The sequence below is a fragment of the Glandiceps talaboti genome, chromosome 14 (genome assembly GCF_964340395.1).
Source record: "Glandiceps talaboti chromosome 14, keGlaTala1.1, whole genome shotgun sequence".
Taxonomy (NCBI): Eukaryota; Metazoa; Hemichordata; class Enteropneusta; family Spengelidae; genus Glandiceps; species Glandiceps talaboti.
In genome coordinates this window covers 6,560,890-6,586,869 of record NC_135562.1, presented here as the reverse complement: position 1 = coordinate 6,586,869, position 25,980 = coordinate 6,560,890, and the positions used below count along the sequence as shown (strand labels likewise).

The 25,980-nt window shown below is 35.4% G+C and overlaps 1 protein-coding gene across 1 annotated transcript; it reads right to left on the bottom strand.

Annotated features, from left to right (window-relative positions):
* Positions 1-1,804: 1,804 nt before the first annotated feature.
* Positions 1,805-24,474, bottom strand: LOC144445896 (solute carrier family 2, facilitated glucose transporter member 12-like). Its single transcript, XM_078135537.1, has 15 exons — positions 24,387-24,474; positions 16,814-17,008; positions 14,294-14,410; positions 13,668-13,774; positions 12,957-13,040; positions 11,927-12,030; positions 11,162-11,270; positions 10,720-10,806; positions 10,038-10,124; positions 9,495-9,605; positions 8,640-8,756; positions 7,764-8,241; positions 6,875-6,997; positions 6,223-6,355; positions 1,805-2,177 (listed from the first exon to the last, which is right to left on the bottom strand). The coding sequence occupies exons 1-15, from the start codon at positions 24,472-24,474 to the stop codon at positions 2,012-2,014; spliced, it is 2,106 nt and encodes a 701-aa protein (XP_077991663.1). The 3' UTR covers positions 1,805-2,011.
* Positions 24,475-25,980: the final 1,506 nt, after the last annotated feature.

Sequence of the window (25,980 nt, the reverse complement as noted above, 5' to 3'; positions counted from 1 at the left end):
AACAAAAATATGGAATATATACTCTGGTTGTTCTACATCATTACAACGCATGTCTATGACAACATGGTCATGTGTCTACATCATTGGTTCTGCTGTGTTTGAAATATTAGTCAAAACACTCAATTTTCCTTAATTTTTGTTATGTTACTGGCAATGGTATTATTATAGTAATCCCCAATATTTTTCTTCATTCTACCAGAAAATACTTGGGTGACCTAAAGGGTTTGTCAGTCTACTCATCTAGCAACTCATAGTGACGAGACCCCTTAGGTCACTCATATTTTCCTTGGCTGCCAGAACGTAGAAAATATTGGAGAATGTCAAAATAATTAATTGCAGCAATGCACCTTGTATAGTTGCTACAGAAGCCTATGGGTGAGACATTACATGATAAAGCAACAGAAATTTTATATTTTGGAATTTTAAATTGATAAAAAAACAAGTCTACTATATTTTTCTACTTGAAAAATCAATGTCAAAGAACATACACCAAGTTTGTAACAAAAAATAATTGCAAAAAAATTAAAGATATGTAAAATGTTTGTTATTGTACGTACAATAACAAACAATTTGCACATTAATTCAATGTTTTGGGATTTATTTTATACTACTTGACATAATTATGTTATTTTTACAATGGAAGTATAAAACAAATTTCCATGTTTTTACAGTGTTTTCCTAAATTGAAAAACATTACGAGATGTTTTATCGATTAAAAATCCCAGAAAAATTTTATTCATCTGGCCATGACTAGCTAACAATTAATGTATCTCAACAGCACAGTGGAAAGACTACTTTAACTTTCATTATCATCACAGAATAACTTTTGTTACAAATATGTACTTATTGTATTTAATGTGTATTTCTGAATATACAATTACCAAAAATCGACATCCTATATATTTGCACACCTGACAAAATAGCAGTATCTCATTGGATCTCACAAGCCATGACTTCCTGAGGTCAAGGTTCAAATGTCAGTATAAAACTAGCCAACATGTGAACCTCAGAAGGACTGTGTATGTAAGGTAGATGGATGTAAAAAGTGCATCGTAGAATTTAGTTAAAAGAAATCACAAATGGAAATATGTAGTTCATTAAACAATTTTCCAGGTTTTTTTTTTTTTATCAAATTCTCACCTACAAATCCTGAGTTACTTTCAGAGTAAATTATTTGTACATGATGTTTATTGATTGATTGCCAGATGAATCACGGGTATCTTGTTCAATGCACTGAACTCACAGCAGAATATTTTCTAATTCACTTTTAACATGACGAAAGAAAATTACTGATTTATTGGTAAATACATTCTATTTCAGGTCAAACAAGATAAAAACAGAAGTTTTATCCAGTTATACATAAATTTAAAATCACAGACCTTAGCTCTCTAGGTTCTAAGTTACAACCCACACTTGCATTTGCATTGTGAACAGTGCCCTCGAGAGGCAGTTATTCTGAGTTTTCTACTAAAACTATGATAGTCATTAATCCCAAATTCAATGTTAGTTTCAACTATGCCACAAGAGGGCGCTGTCCATTACCTGGAAAAGTACATGTCAATGTACATGTTCTCTGACTTCAAATATTTACATATTTTACTACATATATATATGTGTGTTCAAAAAATTCATTTTTAGAAAATAAAAAAATCTTTCAAACAATTTTGTCTACATTACATCATAACAATGAAGGAACAATTACAGAAAATTTATTGCATTCTGAATGCATACATCGCAAAATAGTTTACCTCAAATGTAATTTCTTCCAGAAAACACTTACAAACAAACACTTTCCTATACACTACAACTACATTAGTTATTGGCTAATTCAACATCAAATGACTGTAATCTTATTTCTTACAGCATCATGGGAATTTCTGGCAAGTATTCATCAACTCAGTGGAATTTAATTGGCAGCCACTGTGTCACATGACTGACAGCCATCTTGTTTCTATCAATAAAACATTACAGTTTACATAAAACCGAGCCTCTTCTGTAAAAATGATAAAAATCAGATAGTTGTGTTTGGGAGTGTGTCAAATGAGGTAAGATTACGAAGTCGGTCATCTTCATTGCCACGGCGTTCAATTTCTGTATATCTTCCATAAAGTTGGAGTTGTAATCTACGACGACAGCATGGAAGTAACATACATCTTTGCTTTACCTTTTTGAAGGAGCTACCAAAAAACAGAGTGACAAGAAGAGGTGATTACTACAGGATTGAAAGGAGTTCACATTCATGCAATTATTACACACTGATTGTTATCCCAGAGACTTGACTATCCGACTTGATATACTAGCGTTACAGTATGAATGACATTTTAAATCCGGATAGCTAAGTCTCTGGGCTACGTTGTTTCTCACCTTCAGATTTGGTTATCTGACTCGACATACTGGCGTACATGCAAATAACAGTGTTTAGCCAGATAGCCAATTCTCACGTCCTTTCATGCAGTTTGAAGGTCTGAGAGTGTCGGATAATAAGTGTGGGATTGATCTGATCTCGGGTGCAACGTGTCAGTAACATTTTACTTCTGCCAGAATAAAGAGGACAAGAGAATAATCCCACACACGAATGCCCTAAATTGGAATATCTCACTTGATGTGTTTTTACCTCATATGAGCTGCACAAACTCCCCATTAACTAACGTGAGATATTCCATCTCAGCCCATTGGGGTGTAAGAGTCTATTAGTCTCTAGGCCTTCTAGTTGTGACAGTTGTCAGTTTTACTAAACATGCTTACAATACCCAGACTTAAACCTTTGAATATGCAAATCATAGTTTTAATATTTGGATCACCAAACCCATTCATGAGGAATAAATATGTAAGGTTATCCTATATCTGAAGAGATGTTAATAAATCATTCAACATTCAGGAGTCAGACTATTGAGAAGATTATGTTTAATAACTTACAGGAGATTTCATCTTAGCTCACAAATGCTATTTAATAACACATCAAGATCAGTGAGACTGATCACAAGGTTTCATGTTGAGATAGACATAATAAAGATTATACACAATCATTCCTTACCCATTGTCTGCTTAGTTTGTGAGGTATGTCATGACGGGGCGCCCTCACACATTGGTCAACCCGGTCAACCCCTGTGAGAGGAGGCCAGTGATGGCACAGCAACACAAAGTACTACTGTCTACTCCATTTTGTTACATTTGTACCTGTTTTTGTTATCATTAACGAAATACAGAGCAGAGACTGTGTAAGGGATGTTTGTGTGTTATCTTTATTGTGTCTACACAGCAGACACTGTATAAGGGAGGTTTGTATGTTATCTTTATTGTGTCTACACAGCAGACACTGTGTAAAGGGATGTTTGTGTGTTATCTTTATTGTGTCTACAGAGCAGACACTGTGTAAGGGATGTTTGTGTGTTATCTTTATTGTGTCTACAGAGCAGACACTGTGTAAAGGGATGTTTGTGTGTTATCTTTATTGTGTCTACAGAGCAGACACTGTGTAAGGGATGTTTGTGTGTTGTCTTTATTGTGTCTACAGAGCAGAGACTGTATAAGGGATGTTTGTGTGTTATCTTTATTGTGTCTACAGAGCAGACTCTGTAAGGGATGTTTGTGTGTTATCTTTATTGTGTCTACAGAGCAGGCACTGTGTAAGGGATGTTTGTGTGTTATCTTTATTGTGTCTACAGAGCAGACACTGTGTAAGGGATGTTTGTGTGTTATCTTTATTGTGTCTACAGAACAGAGACTGTGTAAGGGATGTTTGTGTGTTATCTTTATTGTGTCTACAGAGCAGACACTCTGTAAGGGATGTTTGTGTGTTATCTTTATTGTGTCTACAGAGCAGACACTGTGTAAGGGATGTTTGTGTGTTATCTTTATTGTGTCTACAGAGCAGACACTGTGTAAGGAATGTTTGTGTGTTATCTTTATTGTGTCTACAGAGCAGACACTGTGTAAGGGATGTGTGTGTGTTATCTTTATTGTGTCTACAGAACAGACACTGTGTAAGGAATGTTTGTGTGTTATCTTTATTGTGTCTACAGAGCAGACACTGTGTAAGGGATGTTTGTGTGTTATCTTTATTGTGTCTATCTGAACATGAAATCTTGTCATCAGTCTCACTGATCTATGGTTACATTATGCAAATCCAATGATACCATACTACCACCATGCAAATAAGTATAAAACCTCTTGAAATATGCAAATCAGTATGAAACCAAGACAGCATTATAAAAATCAAGATGAAACCATGGTAACATTATGTAACTCTAGATGAAACCATGGATATTATGCAAATCAACTTGATATGAAACCATGGTAGCAATTACAAAACTCAAGATGAAACAGTGCATGGTTACCCAGTTACTGTAACATTATGTAAATCACTATGAAACCATGGTAACACTCAAGATGAAACTGTGGTTATAGAGTATGCTTATTAAAACACACACAGGGTTACTTTTCTATAATACATCCTTATTACCCTAAATATTCTATCCCCTTTGCATATTTCCATACCATTTTGCCCTTCTCAAAAACTGGGAGTTCTTGCAATTTCCATGGAATTGTTGTAAATTGTCATATTTTGAAATAGCAACTTTTTGCATACAGAAACAATTTGGTTCTCCTAGGATGAACACAAGAAATTCTAAAGTTTGAATGATAAGATTCCAAACAATTATGGTTACCAGTGTTTTTGTTAAGGTTTGGGATCCTAAGTAAAAGAGGGGAAATCGGGTAAACTTGCATAGATTTCTATAACTTTTACCATGAGGTGGGGAACCCAAGTAACACTATGGGGGGGGGGGGGGGGGGGGTCTGATAAAACTTGCATAGATTCCCATTCCTTGTGCCATGGCAAACATTAAATACCTCTGAAAATATAACAAATCCAAGTAGATTCTACCCTTAACAAAAACGAGCACTGAAAAATATCTTGTGGCAAAATGGTATGAAAATTGGAGACTATATAGTTGGCTATGTTTGAGTCGCAGTTTATCCACTCACTCACTCTTTACTTTGTATCACATCAATGAATATCCTTTGGTGTTATTTCTACCACAACATGAAACTCTACAAAAAAAATAGCACAAATTTGCAAACAAAATAAAACACAATCAAAAAGCAAAATACAAGATAAACAAATACAAACAAAGCAACAGTAAAATTTGATTTAATTTTCACCTTTGTGATTGGAAAATTATCACATTTTATCACTAAAATTATGAGTGTGATAAAAATTCTCCTTTATCAGGGATTTTTTGGTGCATATCATTTTACTTTATGCAGGAATCATAGAAACTATTATTGGCATTGAACTGATATCAAAAGTTGGATTCAAAATGGATGACTTTGTCACATTTATGGTTAGAAAATTATCACAATTTGTCACCAAAATATTTTGGTAAAAATTCTTGTTCACGAGTGAATTTTAGTGCATATCGATGTCATTTTAGACAGGAATCATAGAAACTACTCTTCTCATTGAATTGATATTTAAATTTGGGTACAAAATGAAATTTATCACTTCCTACCAAAACAGTTTGATAAAAATTCACATCTATCAGTGTATATACTCATTTCATTTTAGACAGGAATCATAGCTACTACTCTTGTCAACAAATTGATATCAAAATTTGGTTCAAAATAGATGAATTTGTCACCTTTATGGTTATAATTTAATCCCATTTCAATGACAAGATGGGAAGCGTTTCTTTGTATTTGTTCACATGTCTACTGGTAAAGAAGCTATATCAGGGAATCCTGATATTCAGCATACAAGAGAGCGCATCTGAAAATTTTTTGAATGACAGATTTCGAACTGAGCATCATACTTGTGACCAAATATTTCCTCTGCTACATTGCAATTTAAACATTTCTAAAATAGTGTAATAACACAATTCATATATTCCATGCACATTTCTACAAAATTAAGGCACATGATCAATTTTGTAGACTTTTCTGAACTAAGAGCACAGACAAGCTTCGTCAGTACAAATTTACACATACCAAAATCAAGTTTACAATGAAAAGTAAAATTGTCATAATTCTTGGTATTCCTCACGTTTTGTAAAAGTAGAAATGCACAAATTTTGTAGACGATTAAAATAGGAGATCTATAAACAACTTGTGATATAATTTATGCAAATCACATGAGGTCAAAGTTGACATCATTGTCGAGCTAACACATCAAATTGTACATATATAGGATGTAAGTATCAATAATTTATGAATAATTATTACCTGTTGTTTAACTCCGCTGACACTTCCTCTAGCGATCTGTTTTTGGTTTCCGGGACAACAAAGTAAACAAAGACACAAGAGATGGCACAGATGACACCATAGGATATAAAAGTCCATGATGAACCTAATGCATCTACAACAGAAGAAAGAAAAAAATCTTAAATGTAAATGTGTGAAAGACAGACAGATGGATGGAGAGACAGGGTGACAAAGTGGCAGGCAGCAAGACAGAGACAGACAGACAGACAGACAGACAGACAGACGGACGGACAGACGGACGGCTGGACGGACGGACGGACGGACGGACGGACAGACAGACAGACAGACAGACAGACAGACAGACAGACAGACAGACAGACAGACAGATGGACACAATCAGAAACAGCTGGACAAATAAGAGAAACACGAGACAGACAAACAGACAGACGCAGACAGGCAGACAGACAGACAGACACAGACACAGACACAGAGAAAGATAACAGAGTGAAAGACAAAGCAAGGGAAAAGCAAAAAGAAGACGACAATGCAATGTTTTTGAAATTCTGTCAATTGTTTAGTTACAAATATCCTAGCGACAAATACAGCGTGACAAAACTTTTCAAAACCCCCCTCCCCTCCCCCCTCCACTTCCTGACGATACAAATGTACCTACCCATTAGTTGTAGGAATGTTAGTGAAATCAGCAGATTGGTTCCCCAGTTAAACACAGTAGCAAATGCTGATGCTCGTCCACGTATACCAGACGGAAAGATCTCACTGAGTAAAATCCAGGCAACTTGGGAGAGAAATCAAATACAAAGATAATCATTAGAGGCTAACTAAACTGGGTACAAACAAAGAACACTATTGGCACAATGAAAACTGATGTGAGACAAGATTTTCGATACTAGAGCCTAGAGTTATTAGTTGTACATTCACACATGAACTTGATGCTACAGTGCTAATATATGGCATGGTATTTAGTTGTCACAACATGTCTGCTTGCCAGTGATGACAATACAAAAAATGTTATAGCCCTCATCACTTTGCAATTGATGTCAGATCACATGCAGCCTCAACTGTTTTGTCGTTTCATATATCTGCTATGCAGGCTGGCGCTAAGTTGTATGCTCCCCAGGGAGTTGAGGAAGTATAAACTGCCGTGGTGCCAATATAGATCCGAGCCAGGGGTAATAATTGTAAAGCGCTTTGAGCACAAAGTGGGAAAACGCTATATTAAAAACCAACATTATTATTATCATTATTAAGTTGTCATATAACATTCAACCTTGCCCTTTGATGACAATACAAAACTGCTACAGCCCTCATTGTCAGATTGCATGCAACCTCACTTAAAAAAGCGACCACAGGTTACATAGCACCAATGGTGCTGTCGAGGGTATATGCACCAGAGGTACTGTCATCCTTGGCTTTTGTTCAAGAACCTGTGCAGATTCCGGTCTTACTACAAGACTATATTTCAAGTAGTTCTGTTGATGAGAAAAGACAACTGCTACAGACCTCTCGGCCAAGCACTAGTATTACTGTAACAGTATACTTACTTGGTCCAAAACTTAGTGAGTATGCAGCAACATAGCACATCAAAGATGCCAATGCCAAATACTTTGCTGCTTTGGCCCCAGGACTATTGTCATGGTATCCACTGTCTGTTGCATTGATAGGCAGGTTTGAATCACTCAAATTCATAGTTTGCTCAGAAACATCTCTTTTGATGTTCTGTATATGATGTAAATACTGAATGGTATCTTGAAGATGACCTTTAACCTGTGAACTTTGGTCCCTGGAATGTTCAGAGTACAATTTCAGAATCTTCATATTTCCATCAAGAAAAAATGTTTCTTCACTTCTCCGAAAGACATCATGTGATACATTCAAATCTAATTTATTGTTATCAACTGTAGTTGGACTGAAAACCAATGTTTCTTGTGTAGTGCTGGCTTCATTAGTAATATTTATATTTCCATATGATGTCGGGGGTATTTCTATGCACAGCTCTGTTTTGAGTGGAGATGGCAGGATCTATGAAAAAAAGAGATATGGCTGATACTAGACATTTATATATATGGAGAGAGAGAGAGAGAGAGAGAGAGAGAGAGAGAGAGAGAGAGAGAGAGAGAGAGAGAGAGAGAGAAAAAAAAAAGATACCCTATAAAGGCACAAAATGAACTTGATGTTTTTTCTGAAATTGCAAGTAATTGTAGGTGATGTAAAATCATAAAATGACTCTCCAGAACCCACAGTTTATGAAAATGACTTCATTGCCTGGTGTGGTGTTCCCCTTTAATCATGTTTCAGTAAGTATGATAACATATGTAATTATTTGTATGAAACAAAAATAACACAGAAAAAAATGCACAGATCTGGCACATGTCTCTTTAACAAAAATGACCAGGAAATGTTAATAAGATTCACTCTACCATTGTTGCAATGCCGAGTACCGTAATGACTATCGTCATAGAAATTGTACCAATTAATAAAAATTTTCGTCTCCCTCCTTTATCCACACACAGTAAGCACAGTATTGTTGCTAAGGCCTGAAATGGAAAACAGTAAAAAGGGTGAAAAATTTATTCATTTTTAATAACTATATACGCTATATCTCTATAGGAGGTCAATGTATGTAATACATGAGACCCTAGAAACAGAAACTATGGGCAGAGCTCAAAATTTGCCACAGTTGGAAAGTTAGGGTACTATTCATTTGAAGCTAAGGAGTCTTCAAATATTTGATAAGTTTATGAGAGTATTCTGGGAAGTTTAAGACATGGCGACTTTGAATATTTTATCTTTTTTTTTGAGAGTATTTTGTGAAGCTAGAGATGCCCAATGATAAAACTATTCATTTGAAGCTAGGGAGTCTTTGAATATTTTATCCCTTTTTAAGAGTTTTGTGAAGCTAGGGATGCCCAATGATAAAACTATCCATTTGCAGCTAGGGAGTCTTTGAATATTTCATCCCTTTTCAAGAGTTTTGTGAAGCTAGGGATGCCCAATGATAAAACTATCCATTTGAAGCTAGGGAGTCTTTGAATATTTTATCCCTTTTTAAGAGTTTTGTGAAGCTAGGGATGCCCAATGATAAAACTATCCATTTGCAGCTAGGGAGTCTTTGAATATTTGATCATTTATTGAGCGCATTTTGCAAAGTTCCAAACTGTATTCTTTTGATATAAGAACTTCTATGATTTAGAAAATAAATACGTCATTTTAACAAAATATCGACCCAACTAAATAGAGGTAAAACAATTCTGAATCAGAAATAAAGGTATTACCTTGACAGTGCCAAGACCAACTGTTGCCAGGGTAGCAGCAAAGTTGGACTGAAATCCCAACATTTGAAACACTGTTGGTGCATAGTATAGTACATTAGTTTGCCCAGAGACCTGAAACATATCAATAGTAATAAAATAAGTAATGTGAGACTGAATGTTCTTGGATTCTGTGTGCACAGTATGAAACAGTCAGTGGTCAATATTATCCATATGCAGTTACAGAAACACGTTGAAATCATGATTGTGATAATTATTAATAATAATTTATTCAATGGTTGAACACTGAATATTCATGAATGATGTTTTACACTGAAGGGAGTAGGCATTTCAAACTCAATGATTCCATTTCCTGAAGTGGCATTCCCTTTAAAGCAGAAGAAAACCTGTGTTGTTCTGTAAGGTCAAACTCAACATCATCCTCCTTAGTTACACAGAATCCCAAGTTGATTTCTAATCAACCAAGCTGGCACTTCTGAGGTAAAAAAACGCAGATAAGCTAGCAGCTTATTCATTGTCATCAAAACACAGAAATAATGAACTCACCTGCTGAAAGAATACCACCCCAATACCAATAAACATTCTCCCTCTCATATTGTCCACAGACGAAAATAAATCACAGATTGAATAATCCTGTAAGACGAACATTAGGATCACATCAAAATATACATAGTACATGTACATAATTCACTTTCTGTAACTTGAGATTGTAGCAAATTCAATGCCTTTTCTCATCTTCACTCACTATTACAGCTGATCAAATAGACATCTAATGGGACAGATTCCACTACTAGTTTCTTTAAAAAAATCTTGGTGATCAAAGTCTTGCTATTTTACTTTCAAAATAAGTGAAATTTAAACCTGCCTTGGAAGGTCTAAAGTGCAAGTTAGCTTACAAAGCCTGTCTGGGTTTCTAGGGGAATTCCAGTGTTGACATATGATGACAGCAGTGCTTGAATATACACAACATGATATGGTAACCGAAATAAGCTTTATGGGTTCAAAGGTTAAACAGGACAGAACATATTCACTCATAAGACCCACAGTGAATGAATTTTGCGAAAAGTGTGACCACTTATACTATTTATATAAAATTTATTGCCATATTCTGAGTCAATGTATAGATTCTTTGATATCAATATTTAATCACTTTTTCATTTAAAGTATTCAGTGAGAATTATAAAGTTGCAGACTTGTACCCCTTGAATCACAGAGTCACTAATCTTACCCTCTCTGTCTGTATGGACATCCTTATTTGTAGCAATTCATCATCTATATTGCTGCTACCTCGAATTTTTTGTAAGACTACACGAGCCTGAAAGTGAAAGAAAGAAGGTGATCTCAGCATACACTGACAGTATACAGATATACATACACTAAAACACACTTGAACACTTTATGTAACATCTGAATATTACACATTAGCTCCTATGTTGTTGAGAATGTTTTCAATAACTTTTCAACAGAGTGGTAAAAAAGTGTTAATTTTGTGACAAAAGTACCAAAATTAACTGGCATAAAGGTTGAGTTCTACCAACTTGCATAAATTAAAAATGGCTTCAATTTTCAAGATGGCTGCTATACAGAACTCTTTGACTAGCCTCTCACCATGAGAGGGCTTTTTCAAGAAGTTTGATTAAATAGTGCAGTACAATAAAATCTTAACTTACCTCTTGGTCTTTCTTCTTACTCATTAAATATCTTGGACTTGTTGGCACAACAAACATTCCAATACCCTGAATAACAGCTGGTATTACTGATAAACCAAACATGTACCGCCTTATAAAAAAAGAAAACGATATAAGATTTCACAACAAATTTCATCAAAATGTTCATGAAATATTAAAGAAAATAAAAAACAGTAATACACAATTATTATTGATCATCAGTACAACAATAAATACTGTAGAAGTAACAGTGTACATATATTTAACCAGATTTCTACCCTCTCTATCTAGTGGGAAACAACTTGTACAAACATGATTGATTGGCAAAACACGCAAAACAGTACATTTTACCAGATTTCCACTTTCTAAATATGGAATAAAATATAGGCAATCACAGACAATTGGCAAATTAAGACAAACATGGAAATGAAACTGTGTACAGTACATTTTACCAGGTTTTCACTTTCTAAATGTGGAATAAAACCTGGACAAACACATTTGTCAACTTACAACATGGAAATCATATATTGGTAAAAGAAACTGTAGTTATTTTACATGATTTCCACTTTTGCCATAAACTGGGGTGGGGAGGGGGGAGTTGGAAGGTGAGTGAACATTGTGCATTGACAAATCAAAATAAGGAAACCATGTTAAAGGAACTATGTACATGTACATCATTTTATCAGATTTCCACTTTCTCTAACTACAGAGTATAGTAAAAATGCTAGTACAACATTGCTTTTGAAAACCAATCTAAATATGACCTACCAGCCATTGTGTACACTTATAAATAGAAAATTGACCATGTATGCTAATAGTAGCCCTACACTTATCCCAAGTTCATTTAGAGAAACCAGGGAACCACGCCTTTTCTGAAATGAAAACAAACGATTCATAATGACTTGCATTGGTTATTGGGGATCAAACAATAACACACAGGATGCATGTTTTAAAGTGGCCTAAGCTGAGTTTATAAGCTTATTACCCAGAGTGAAAATACGTACAAATAACTGCAAATAAACTATTCTAGTGTAATGTTAATGTTGATGCCTTCTATGACATTACAATTTATGTTCAAGCGTTGTTAGACCTGTTAGTTGCATGGTAGGGAGTTCCTGTACATTTTCTGATACGTATGATAAATTACGTCATCGGATAATTTCTTAGTTATATCTTAATACCTGGTTTGAGTTCAGTTAATTGCAAGTGATGGTTAAGCATATATCAGTAGGTAGAATACTGTGAGTAATTTTAATATGCAGGAAAGAATTACATCCTAAAGACAGATAAACTCAGCTTATACCCCTCTTTTAGTTGTCTGAGCTTTAATTGATTATCATTGGTATATCACATACAATGGGCAGTAATACCTGTAATCTGTAGTGGCAAGTCAGTTCCAAATATGTTTTAAAAAATGTTAATTAATGACTATGGAAATAACTTCAGATATTACAAGTGCATAAATTTCACATAATTATGTAAATAAGTTACAGGTGGAAAAATGTCAAATATGTAAATAACTTACAGGTGGAAAAAATTAAAGATGTAATTAAGTTACAGGTGGAAAAATGTCAAATATGTAAATAAGTTATAAGTGGTTAACTGTCAAATGACACACAAATATGTAAATGGGGAAATGTCAAATATGTAAATAAGTTACAGGTGGAGAACTGTCAAATATGTAAATATGTAAATAACCCCTGGAATCATTAGATAATTGAACTACTTACAGGTGGAGATATATCAAATATGTAAATAACTTAAGTTACTGGAATTATTGAATAAATGAACTACTTACAGGTGGTGAAATTTCAGATATGTAAATACATTCAGCAATAACAGATAAAGATACAGCAAACCCAACAATAAGTCGACCTATAACCTGTATTTGAAAGAAACAAAGGCATCAAGACAAATATTAGATGTCTGCCATTTGTTAACAAACTAGAATTGAATACATAATTTAGGATAGTGTAACATAAAGTTATATTTCATTTCATTACAAATCTCATCACAACAGAGAGTACAGAGAATTGCTGATTACCTTATTATCACTGGGCACAGCTTACAAGAATAAGTATCTTTGTAAATACTATTTCCAACAGAATACTAAATTAGAAGGTAGCTGTCTCACTATGTACTACTTAGTCAAACTTTTGTTGAAGTATAAACACTTACCAAAAAAGAGGCATGTCCTGCCAGATTTCAGAGTCACAGCCCACATTACAAATAAATTCATACTTACCAAAGAGAGGTAATTCCTGGCAAAGCTCAATGTCAAAGCTGGCATTACACATAGCCTGACACTTACCAAAAAGAGGTATATCCTGGTAAATTTCAAGGTCAAAAAACCCATTACACATAAACCTGCACTTACCAAAAATAGGTATGTCATGTCAAAGGTCAAGGTCAAAGCCCTCCCTACAAATAATCTGACACTTACCAAAAAGAGGTATATCATGGCACAGCTCAAGGTCAAAACCCTCCCTACAAATAATATGACACTTACCAAAAACAGATAAGTCGTGGAAAAGCTTAAGGTCAAAGCCCCTATCACAAATAATCCTGCATTGATAATTATAACACGACGACGGCCAATAGCATCAACAAGAAAACCTGTATAAGAGATACAGTATTATTTATTCGTTAAAGAAGTTAAAGTTAGGAGTCGTAAATTACATTGTGGTTTAATATACAGAGCTGCAAGTGATTGGCCTGAAAGACTCTGTTTGTCTGTTTGTATGCATGGATGAATGAATGGATGGATGGAAGGATGGATGGATGCATGGATGCATGGATGCATGCATGGATGGATGGATGGATGGATGGATAGATAGATGGATGGATGGATGGATGGATAGATGGATGCATGGATGGATGGCTGGCTGGCTGGCTGGCTGGATGGATGGATGGATGGATGGATGCATGCATGCATGGATGGATGGATGGATGGATAGATGTATGGATGGATGGATAGATGGATGGATGGATGTATGGATGGATGGATGGATAGATGACAATTGGAAGGATAAACAGATGAACTGTTGTGGAGTTAGAGAATGGGAGAACAGATATGAGAAAGAAAGTGCGTTAGATTTGACTAGTCTAGTAAATAAACAGTCAGCTGATATTCACCTCCTACTATAGATCCCAGCATTGCTCCTAACAATAAACCACTGACAACTATAGCTTCTTCTAAACAAGACAATTGAAATTCATCTCGTAGTTGTAGCTGAGCACCAGATATTATTCCTATAAAAGACAAATATATATTGTATATATAAGATTTGTAACCTTTCGAATGAAAATATGTGCGGTCCTATTGTGACAGTGTCATACAGCTTGATGTATACATACATACATACATACATACATATATATATAATAATAATAATAATTATATATATATATATATATATATAATTATATATATATTTATATATATATATAATATATATATATATATATATATATATATATATATATGTGTGTGTGTGTGTGCGTGCGTGCGTGCGTGCGCGCACGCACGCACATGCACATGCACACGCACACGCACACGCACACACACACACACACACACACACAGTGTGGCATACTCAGGGTATCTGCATGTATTTGTGCTATGTGGCTGTAGTAGGTTAAAGTGCACCAGATAACACTGAAACCATGAGTGTTAATACCCTGAGCACCCACTCTGTCACTCATCATAGGTTCAGTTTATTTATTTATTTATTTATTTATTTATTCATTTACCATCCAACAGGCATTGCCCAATAACAGGAGGAAGGGTCAGTGTTAGTGTAGCAGGAAACAAAAGTGCCTGGGGAAAACCTGCCTTGTTTGGTAGAGTCAAACTAAATGACACTCTTCTTACTTACAGTGTGGTAAATTTAATCAAACCCTGAATGAGTTCAAACTCCGACAACAGTGGTAAGAGGCAAGTGGTTTTAACCACTCGGCCACTGACAACCCTTACTGTTATTCATACATGTAGGTGTATGTTATTTGTTAGTCAAAACAGGAAATTTCATGAAAAATAAAACTGTACATGCACTCACATGTTTTGTGTACATGTATGCGCAACACTTGTCTGTATGCAAATGAGCAAACAATGGTTGAATGTACATGAATAACTTAATAAACACAGTTATAATTTAAGAAATTTGCTGTTCCAGATAAACACACAAAATTAAGAGAGTCCCATGCCATATGAGTGCCAGTGTGAGTATGTAGATATAATATGTACAGGACGTTACTTGAGACTGATGTATATCCTTTCATATTTCATAATATACAACAGAAAGAAAATGAACGAAAAACCAGAAACCTACAGCTAAAATGATGTGAATACTAATGAGCAGTACACATTGCATACAGACTAGTGTACTTCATTATATGCTACACTAAATTAATAGATTACATGATATTATGCAATCATACTATATGTATAGCCTACCAGGACTTAAAACAGCTGGTAAAAGTTCTCATGGATATTATAACCATGGATGTATTTAGTGATCACTAATACATCCATAGTTATAACTAACCAATTATTCATGTTATTCAAATATTTAACCAAATTTATTCAACCAAAGCCCCCTGACATCTTCCATTCTTCTTATCATTGCCATCATTATTGCTGTTGTCTCGTCATTGTCATCGCTGTCATCTTGTTGTTGTCATCATCATCATCTTGTCATTGTCGTTGCCGTCATCATTATCATATTCATAATTCATCATTATCATATTACGGTATTCGTATGTTGTAGGTCAAAGACCTGTTTATAGTTCCTCTGATCGTTTACTTTTTAAAGTGGATTAGTCAAGTGCATATTTTGCATATATTTGCACCATATTAAGAAGTTATGTCAGTTTCAATGTAAGTGAAATTGCTGCACTAAAAAGGTACTAAGATTAAGAATGTACCTCGGAACCACCAACTTCATCGATAGCAACATACGTTGTGTAGTTTTCTTTTTTTTTCATTTCTTTTTGTATGTATATCAGTGTTTTAGTCATCATTTGTCAATACTTTGCATACAATTTGTATTTTTTGTCTCTTTGGGGTGGAGCTAAAGAGACATTTCAAATATGAACAATAAAATTGAGTTTCCCTGAAAATCTAAGTTTTAAGAATCTCTCCAAACTTTGTCATATAATAGCCTGTTCCTGTAGGTCCCTTTTGAAATAATAGAGGAAAGTGTGAGGTTTGTCATCTTGTTTTCCATCATGACAATCTTTTATATATTCCCATGGAGATAAAATTGAACAAAGGTGAAGTTTGTTTTACTGTAGCTGTATTTCTTTCTGAATAAATCAGGGGACCCAGAAAAATTATTTTCACCAATCCTGCATCACATGACCTCTCTAAAGCCTACACTTTTTAAAATTTGGCTGATCTCACTTCGAACTTAGAAGAGGTGCTGTACACTGGGGAAAGGCATTATGGGAAATAAACACTACTAGGAGCTTCATATCTCCCTAAACAATGACCACTTAATAGTAAGGCTATTGGTAACTATGACAACAAGGAAGTTCCTAACACTGGTTTTTCATATTTAACCTTTATAATCCTGCCATGGCCACTGTCTTTTTATATGAGTTTGTCCTGAAGATGGTTATTTAGGCATGTTATCAATGTTAAAATATACTTACCTATGTCATATCCAAACATAATGCCGCCAATGGCTGCCATGGCAGCTGCCAACACTACATACCCTGTCATCTTATCTTTGTTGCCATGGTTTGACACATGATTGACAGGTTGCAATTCTTCCAGTTCTAAAGAATCCATTGCTTTGCCGTTCTGTTCCTCTTCCAAATCGTCATCTGTCTGCGACAACAGTAGCACTGCAATGAAATTTGAAGGTAAAGTTTGTCAAAATGTAATCTATATAATTGTATAGTGATAAAACTCATCACTTACAGTGCATAGGGTAGATATGCAATGATCAGACAAATCAACAACAAGGCTTGAATTGATCAGAATCTACTGTTGGGGAAAGAATGAACAGCACATACATGTATCAGTAGTAATCCAGCACACACACAGGTGGTTCAGTTTACTATAAACTCAACCTCCAGTTGTGTGTGACCACGATAAAGTCACAACGTTTATATCAACTCTCCAATAGCATTAAACTACCACTCTCAGCGCTAAGAATGGAATGTCGTGCTAGAGAAGTCATTCGACTAGACGGTGGAGCAAGAGATATCATAGAAAATTAGCCCACATGTATAGTTTCTAGACTATAGTTCAATATAGCTAAATGTTATTTCCCCAATATTTTTCTTCATTCAGCCAAGGAAAATACAAGTGACATAAAGGGTCTTTGTCACTACAAGTGGCTAGACGAGTAGTGACAACACCCTTAGGTCACGAGTATTTTTCCGACTGGATGAAGAAAAATATTGGCAAATAACATAATTATACCACCGCCAGTAATATAAAAGAAAAAACGAGGAAAGTAATGGAAATTTTGAACGTTTTGGCTCATATTTCAAAACAGCAGAACCAGTGATGTAGGCATGAGTTGTCGTGACATAGATTTGTGTTGTAGTGATGTACAACGACCAGAGTATATATATTCCATATTTATGGCTTATGTGTGGTATGTAATGTTATTGTAGTGATTTCATAAATGAATTTGGACTCACTTTGATCATAGAAAAAGATGATTTAAATTAACATGTTCTTATCTCAGATATGCCTCTACTACATGTACAATACATTACAATCAGCACTGTCACCAAAAAGCATCCCCATTTCGGCTGTACAGCAATCAAGTTGGCCATATTTATATCCTGTTCATGTTCATGTAAAGTGACACTGTATGTCACTTTAATAGCCTTGTTAGATAGACTTGTTAAGTATTCATAGACAGCTTTATTTTTATGTCAAGTGACAGATGTGACAACCTGTTTGATTGAAAATGGAATAACGCTATTACCCTGGCTGCCGTAAACAATAGGTTATAATCAATTTGTGATGCAGTCATGTCAAAGCATGTCTATTCTTTATCAATACTCTTTGTTCCCTTCCCTGTTCCTCTCCTTTGTATCTGTCTGTCTGTCTGTCTGTCTGTCTGTCTGTCTGTCTCTGTCTCTCTCTCCCTCTCTCTCTCCCTCTCTCTCTCTCTCTCTCTCTCTCTCTCTCTCTCTCTCTCTCTCTCTCTCTCTCTCTCTCTCTCTCTCTCTCTCTCTCTCTCTCTCTCTCTCTCTCTCTCTCTCTCTCTCTCTCTCTCAACGCTAGCTGAGAAACACAAAAAATTATGAAATACTAAGAACAAACACTCTTCCATGACTAACATCTTACAACTTCTGAATCTATGATCAATATGGAAATACCTGTTTGTGTACTCAGTCTGTCCATACCAGCATGTATTAAATTCATGTATTAAAGTTAAGCCGTAACAGTTTCCTGTAATGCGATTTTTTGTCAAATTCCACTGACTTAATGTTAATCCTGTAAATATATGGTTTGTGTACATCACTAGCAGTAAGAGACCAGGACTGGTGTGAATAAATAGTGGTTGATACTGTCAAACCAGTTTTTCACTATAATCTATTTTTGACACACACACAAACAATATCAGTAACCATATGTTGATAGTACTCTTAACATAACAAAAACCAAATCTATCAATAATCCTGATAAACATATGGTTCACCTGCTTTTCAGGTCAGAATTTCCCATCCATCCTAGTACTGTATACAAATGTATACTTATAACAATAAATGCTGTGTGTGTGTGTGTGTGTGTGTGTGTCACTGTGTGTATGTGTGTGTGTGTGTGCATGTGTGTGTGTGTGTGTGTGTGTGTGTGTGTGTGTGTGTGTGTGTGTGTATGTGTGTGTGTGTGTGTGTGTTTGTCTTTGCTTGTTTATCAATCTGATTAAAATCCGATGTGGTCAAAGCAGCTAAATGCTTTATTCACCTCTATTTCCATCATTTTGTGTCATTTGTTTTTGTTCAGAGTGATCATGGGAAGGCGGCGATCACTCGGAACAAAAACAAACGACACAAAACGATGGAAATAGAGGTAAATAAAGCATTTAGCCGCTTTCACCACATCGGATTTTAATTAGATTGCTTGTTTATGTGCTTGTGTGATAGTTGTGACCCCTACTCCACTCTCCTATTACTCTCTCCCATGAACAAGTAAATATGACTGTGCACACGTAAAGACAACTCCTACCTGATGTATGCAAGAATATAGTACCGATCAGAAAAACAGAAAATAGAAGCCAGTATATCCACTGCACTGCTATATCTACAGCATAACTGAGGTGCTAACAGAACATACAGAGCTGCATCATGTCCCAATAATACATGTAAGGACATTTCTAACAGTAAATAAACCTTTTATGTACATCCTTCATGATATTAATAGCTCTATGAACTCAAACACAGGGTGGTCCATTGAATTATACTGGATTATGATACACACAGAAAGATCTTGGACAAAAGACAGATTTTTTATTGTCATTAGCCTTGCTGTGAAGGGCACTGTTAGATGAGTTATAACCTACCAGCATGTGTAAGTATTGTGATATACAATGTACATCAATACTACACAAATGAGGTTGCATTTACCTTGACGGTTAATTTGCAGATGTTAAACACTTTTAATTTACAATTTGCTATATTGTAGTTGTGTTATGTTACGTTGTTTTGTGCTGCGTTATAATGTGTTGTGCTGTATATTGTGTTGTGTTGTGCTATGTTATGTTGTCTTGTTTTTGTGTTGTGCTGTGATGTGATGTGCTGTGTTGTGTTGTGTTGTGTTGTGTTGGGCTGTGTTGTGCTGTGTTGTGTTGTGTTCTGTGATGGTGTGTTGTGTTGTCTTGTGTTGTGCTGTGTTGCATTGCGTTGTGCTGTGCTGTGTTGTGCGGTGCTGTGTTGTGTAGTGTTGTGTTGTGTTGTGCTGTGCTGTGCTGTGTTGTGTTGTGTTACCTTGCCTTATCTTGTGTTGTGTTCTGCTGGCTTGCATTGTGTTATGATTAGTAATCATAATGTTAATGGTAATACCTTCTATAATATTCAATCATATTATCTAAACTAGCTAAATGATAAAATATCAGTGAATGCATTTATATGTCAATGATATACATTACATCTTGCATACCCTAGGTATTCAACTCACATTACTACATTAATAAATACTATATCCCACAGACAAAACTGTTTAAATTGCTGTGTTCAACTTTAGACTTGGGTGGTCAACCTACACGTATATAACAAACCTACAAACAAAATTTTACATGTAAGGACTTTTTCTACTCAAAATCTACAGGTATACCCAATAGCATGGAAATTAATTGCCTAATTGTTAGAAAACTTAGATTAAAGACCAGGATTACATAGAATTATTCTTTTATCCGGACTGAGTTTTTTCTATAGCTCTCTGCTAGACAACTATTTTTCTCACCTGAGTATTTACATGCCAGGGTTTCAATCCCAGGTTCTCACATTAGTGTTATCTTATCAGTGTAGACTTAAAGGCCGGGGTTTCAATCCCAGGTTCTCACATTAGTATTACCTTATCAGTGGAGCTGTAATGATTACATAGGACTATTCTTTTGTTCGTGACCAACCTTTTCTGTAGCTCTATCAGACAACATTTTTTCACACATAAATTTTACTACTAGACAGTTTTTTTCATACTTAATCCAAACTGGGCCTTTATACAGAAAGATTAAATCCCAGGTTCTCGCATTAGTGCTATCTTATCAGTGGAGCCATAATGATTTAATACATAGCATTATTATTTTGTACTGAAACACTTTTGAAACACTTGGTCCGTCAAACAATCATCTTCACACCTAGATTTTACTACTAGACAACTTTTTTAATCCCAGTCCAAATTAGGGCCTTTAAATCTGTATGTCAAGTATGTCAAATACCCACCTTAATCAGTTTCTGCTGTCAGTAGATTAGATGTACAGCCTACCTGTAGATGGAATCCTACACTTTCACATCCGTGGCATTAGACTAAGTGCTGTCCATGACTTGCATGACATGACATACCAACTGACTGAATTATGGTGGTAGATAAAATGACCTAATAATACTGTAATTAATCTATTTTCATTATACACTCTACAGTAGGAACATATCCATAGATTCAAAATAGTCGATATCCTGGTTCCAAGATGCATTGCGTGATATGACATCGATCATGTTGTCATGTTTAGGCTATAGAGAGTAGAGAAGTCTTCTCCATTGTTTATGCTTTAGGCTTGTTTTGTCTTTGTTACATTTGAAATGTCATTTGCATCATAACAATGGAAAGACACAATGACCTCTTTGATTGTGAGTGATTTTATAGAACAAAGACTAAACGCTATCATTGACAGCAGAGTACCAGTAGACATCCACAGAGTACAGATAAAGCTTAATGGCTTACGTCAACTAACATAGTCATCTTTTGTGAGTGAAGTTTACACCTTCACTTTTTAGTGTTGCAGCCAGCCTTTTGAAGAATGGGACATAGTGTCCCGAGACCTTCATTTTTCTGGGTCATCATAAATTTTTTTGGGACATTATAAAATAGCACCAATGACATTGTAGCACAACTGTACAGTTTTAAAAATATTTACCCACATGCTGATCCATGCTAGATATTTGCTGAATGATTATGCAGTTGTTAATATCAACCCTGTTGTTATCTATGCAATATACACAATCATTTGGCTGTTGCTATAGGCGTGGTCATGTTGCTAAACATATTTGCATACAATTTTAGTGTGGGTCATCTGTGACCCGTCACTTCCAAAATTGTGGGTCGGGTCCAAAAAATGTGTGTCAAATGACCCAAAAAAACCCTCTGGCTGCAACACTGTTTTTAGATCTATTACCAGTCCAAATTAAAGTTATCATTGTGCAACATACACCTCAGACTCTGTGAATCAGTTGTTGCATACTTAAGTTTATTTACTGGTACCCTTTATCTCATTAACATTGTAGTCCTCTAAGATATTCTATGATGTAACGGTTTCATGCAATGACTTCAAAATAGTTCAAAAATTGTCCTTATAATGACTAAAAAACAGGAAATGTAAACATCTGAAGTGCAGCACTTTTTGTCTTTGTGTTAACCTCGAATGTAAATGTTCATTTGTGTGTTAATTCTTTGATGTTTTAAATTTACAAAGGGTTTGTAACTTACTGTGATCAAAATAATTTAATTTCTCAATTCATCATTATTCTGCTTCCTTTACCTGAGTCAATGCACCCATAAATGGATTTCTATTCATTGATTATAAAATGCATATATATCCATACCATTCCAACTACATGTATATTATACCATGCATGAACCATGTTCAACAAAAAATATGGAATATATACTCTTGTTGTTCTCTATCACATCAACGCATGTCTACGTCACTGGTTCTGCTGCGTTTGAAATATGAGTTAAAACATTCAAAATTACCATTACTTTCCCCATATTTTCTTTAATATTACTGTCGGTGGTATAATTATCTTATTTCACAATATTTGTCACTATGAGTCGCTAGACTCGTAATGACAAAGGCCCCTTAGTTCACTTGAATTTTCCTTGACTGAACAAAGAAAACTATTGGGGAATAACATCTAATTGTACTAAAACGTTTCATCATGACACGACAGATGTACTTCTAGTTAACTTTTAGTGTGTATTTCCCAAAATGCTTTATATTGTAACATATTCATTACACATCTTTATGTCATAGCCCCCTCTAGTGTTCAAGATACTGTATTATGGCAAAGACCTATAACGGTACAAATCTTTCCACTTTCCCAACTCCCTAGGGAGCATACATTGTGCAGCCACTACAGTGCACAATATCAGATAGTGACCTTTGTCCTACCAGGTCCCCCTAAGACAGCTGGAACTGGGGCACAACAATGGTCAAATTTGCCAATGGACGGAGCCATTCAGAAACAAATGGCAACTGCGAGGATTGAAACGGCAATCATGAATAAGTCATTTGAATACCAAATGACTCTCAGTACATATTGATGACATGTGCATGTAGCATATATAAGTGATATTGATGGTACTAGTAATGATATGCATAAAAACAAAAGTGCAATATTTTTTTTACACTGGCCCATTGGTGGCAGATGCATAAATGTCAAATTACAAAACATAACATTTAAATTTGTGATATGTTCAGAAATACTTTCACATGTCATGGTCTGATTTTGTATTTATTATTTGTTATTTCTGTTTTACAATAAAAAGTTACTGTTTTATAACTTTTTTAATTAGGCCTAAGCATTAGTAGTCACTGACAGAACTCTTTTTCTTCTTCTTGTTTTTATTGCAAGTTCAAAGAAAGAAGTGAACACATCTTATAACCAAGAAAATAACAGAAAAAAGCTGATATAAGTTATTGAATGGACATTGGTTTATACAGTGTTATGATTCTACTCTGGCTATCAAGGTCCCAGTTTACTGAGACAGACACAAATTACAAAAGTTTACACTATAAGCTATTGAATGGACTTCAGTTTATTTGTACTCCTAGTCATAGACATTGGAGAATAAACTGTCTATGTCCTAGTAGGGTGGTGTTTCTGATGACTTCCATGATCTTGCAGTGCACATTTTGGGGGGACTTCCAGTGTTTACCCTACCTTGCTTATACGGTGATTACAATATATCCACACTAGAAAGGCACCACCATTACCTACTTGTGTAAAATCTACCACACTGAACAACAATTATAGTGTTAGTTTATGTCTGTTTTTAGATTGCCTAAAGACTGGTTTCCACCATAATACATGTATGTGTATGGTGGCACTGACTATCTATAGCACAAACTGTTCATGTTTACTTCAAAGCAGAATACTCACTGTACTCTCCACTATGTGTGCTCAATGCAGTAACAGACAGAAGTGATATTACTATATGTCATGTCCCTCCCCCCCCCCACCCCACCCCCATCCTCACGGTATTGTTTACATAATTCCACTTTCTGTTTAATTTTCACCAGTTTACACACAGCCATTTTGGAATGAAAATAGTTCGAATTCAAAATTCTTCACTTTTTGCAGCATTTTCATATCATTGCATTTTGACATCTCTGTGTAAATGGTAGGGGCAAACACTACAAAATAATCAGTGCATGTGCTTTCATTTGAAAAGATCATTGTGTAGAAAGTCAGCTAGAACACATGACCCTCATAACCCTAATACCCCCCCCCCCCATTAATCTATAACAAAAATCTTATTTACCTGTATCCAACTCCTGCTCATCAACCACATGTGCATTGCCATGACAACTGTTTGTTATGGCAACATCAGGATCAATTTGATAATCCATCTTACTTTGGTCACAATATGTTACAGTCTCCACTATGTGAGAGAAAGCAAAATGACGATCATTAGTAACATCATTCATCTTGTACTAGAGATTACTGGCACTGACCAGTGTGTGTATACTAGTGGTATTTACAGTGCAGTTCTATACCGAAAACATTGTTGCATACAATGATGTATAAATGAGGACGTGATCATTCTACCCAAAAGTGTATGATCGCTTAAGTGTCATTTTTACATGAACAGAACCCCATACCACATGAGTGCCAATGTGGGTACTCATGCGTATTTTGCACTCACGCTTGCAGTGTTTTCTGGTGCACTTTCAGTACTGCCACAGAAAATACCTCGAGTATGCTACACTTGCACTTGTGCATCATGGGGTTCTGTCATCTACATATCATGAAGGAACAGAGTGATATCTTCAAGCAACAAGCATGCTGGGGCCTCAGTAACAGATCATGTAGATCTCAGGCCATTCCCTACAGTGGTCTGACTGTAGATGGACTAGCTAGCTGTGACAGCATATTTAAACGAAAAACATATGGTAAGTAAGTATATAGTATTTCAAATAGTATACATACTATATACATACATATATATATATACATGTATATAGATAGTTTTCCACGAGTATTTGGTATATGGTATTTCATTTACCCATGCATACACATTTTGTTTGTTTGTTTGTAACACGGTTCCTGGTCTCCCTGTGGTCTCACACTGCATACATTTCGCTGTCTACTCAGTGGGAGATAGTGAATGATTGCTATCCGATTTGCTCTGACGTGGCATAGCTAAAACAGTCCAACTTAAAAATAATGAACACACCATACCTATCACGAACGAAGATTCTTTTTACATGTAAAACTCTGATGATCGTATGACAGCCACGTGGTTATCTCCACTCCTTGTGATATTAGTGTCTCCTACTGTTGAAGGTCTGTCATGTGTTTCGGCCATCAAGTTGAACAGTGTGGTGAAAACCGAGTCGTGTGCTGCCACTGTAGCCTGTCAAATCGTTTCAGGACGTGTGAAGACTACATTCTCTGTAGAACGTAACCTAGTCTCTCAAATATTGATGTACATATGACAAATCATTGAAACTGGCGTTTAAATCACAATCCCACAATCAACAAGAACACACATTGCCGACACATCAACAGAGCCACAGCACAGCTGACTAGCGATAAACAACCAGAGCTCATTTAGCCCGCCCTCACACGGCGACCCATAAAATAACTGATAATGCTTATCCTCAGTCAGATCTGCGCTGGTCTAGGTCGTGTCCGTGTATATACTGGCCATTCGTTTTACTATTGCAAAGTAGAAAAACGAAAAACCCATGGCTTTTTCGTTTTTCGTTTTTCGTACCATCGATTTGAAAACGAAACAAAGAAAACAAATCGTTTTTTGTTTTTTTCCTTGTAGGTCGCTATAGGAATTTAATGTATTTTTGAAATGTCAATATTTTCTATCATTTTATCGTTTTATCGTGGTTTTTAATGTC

What these genes read in the sequence shown, in the direction of transcription:
- LOC144445896 (XM_078135537.1), bottom strand. Translation starts at nt 24,474, where the DNA reads ATGGATTATCAAATTGATCCTGATGTTGCCATAACAAACAGTTGTCAT. An exon ending in TGAGCAGGAGTTGGATACAG is followed by an intron (nt 17,009 to 24,386) that starts GTAAATAAGATT and finishes ATTTCATTGCAG; the next exon opens with TGCTACTGTTGTCGCAGACA. An exon ending in GGGTGGTATTCTTTCAGCAG is followed by an intron (nt 9,606 to 10,037) that starts GTGAGTTCATTA and finishes GATATGTTTCAG; the next exon opens with GTCTCTGGGCAAACTAATGT.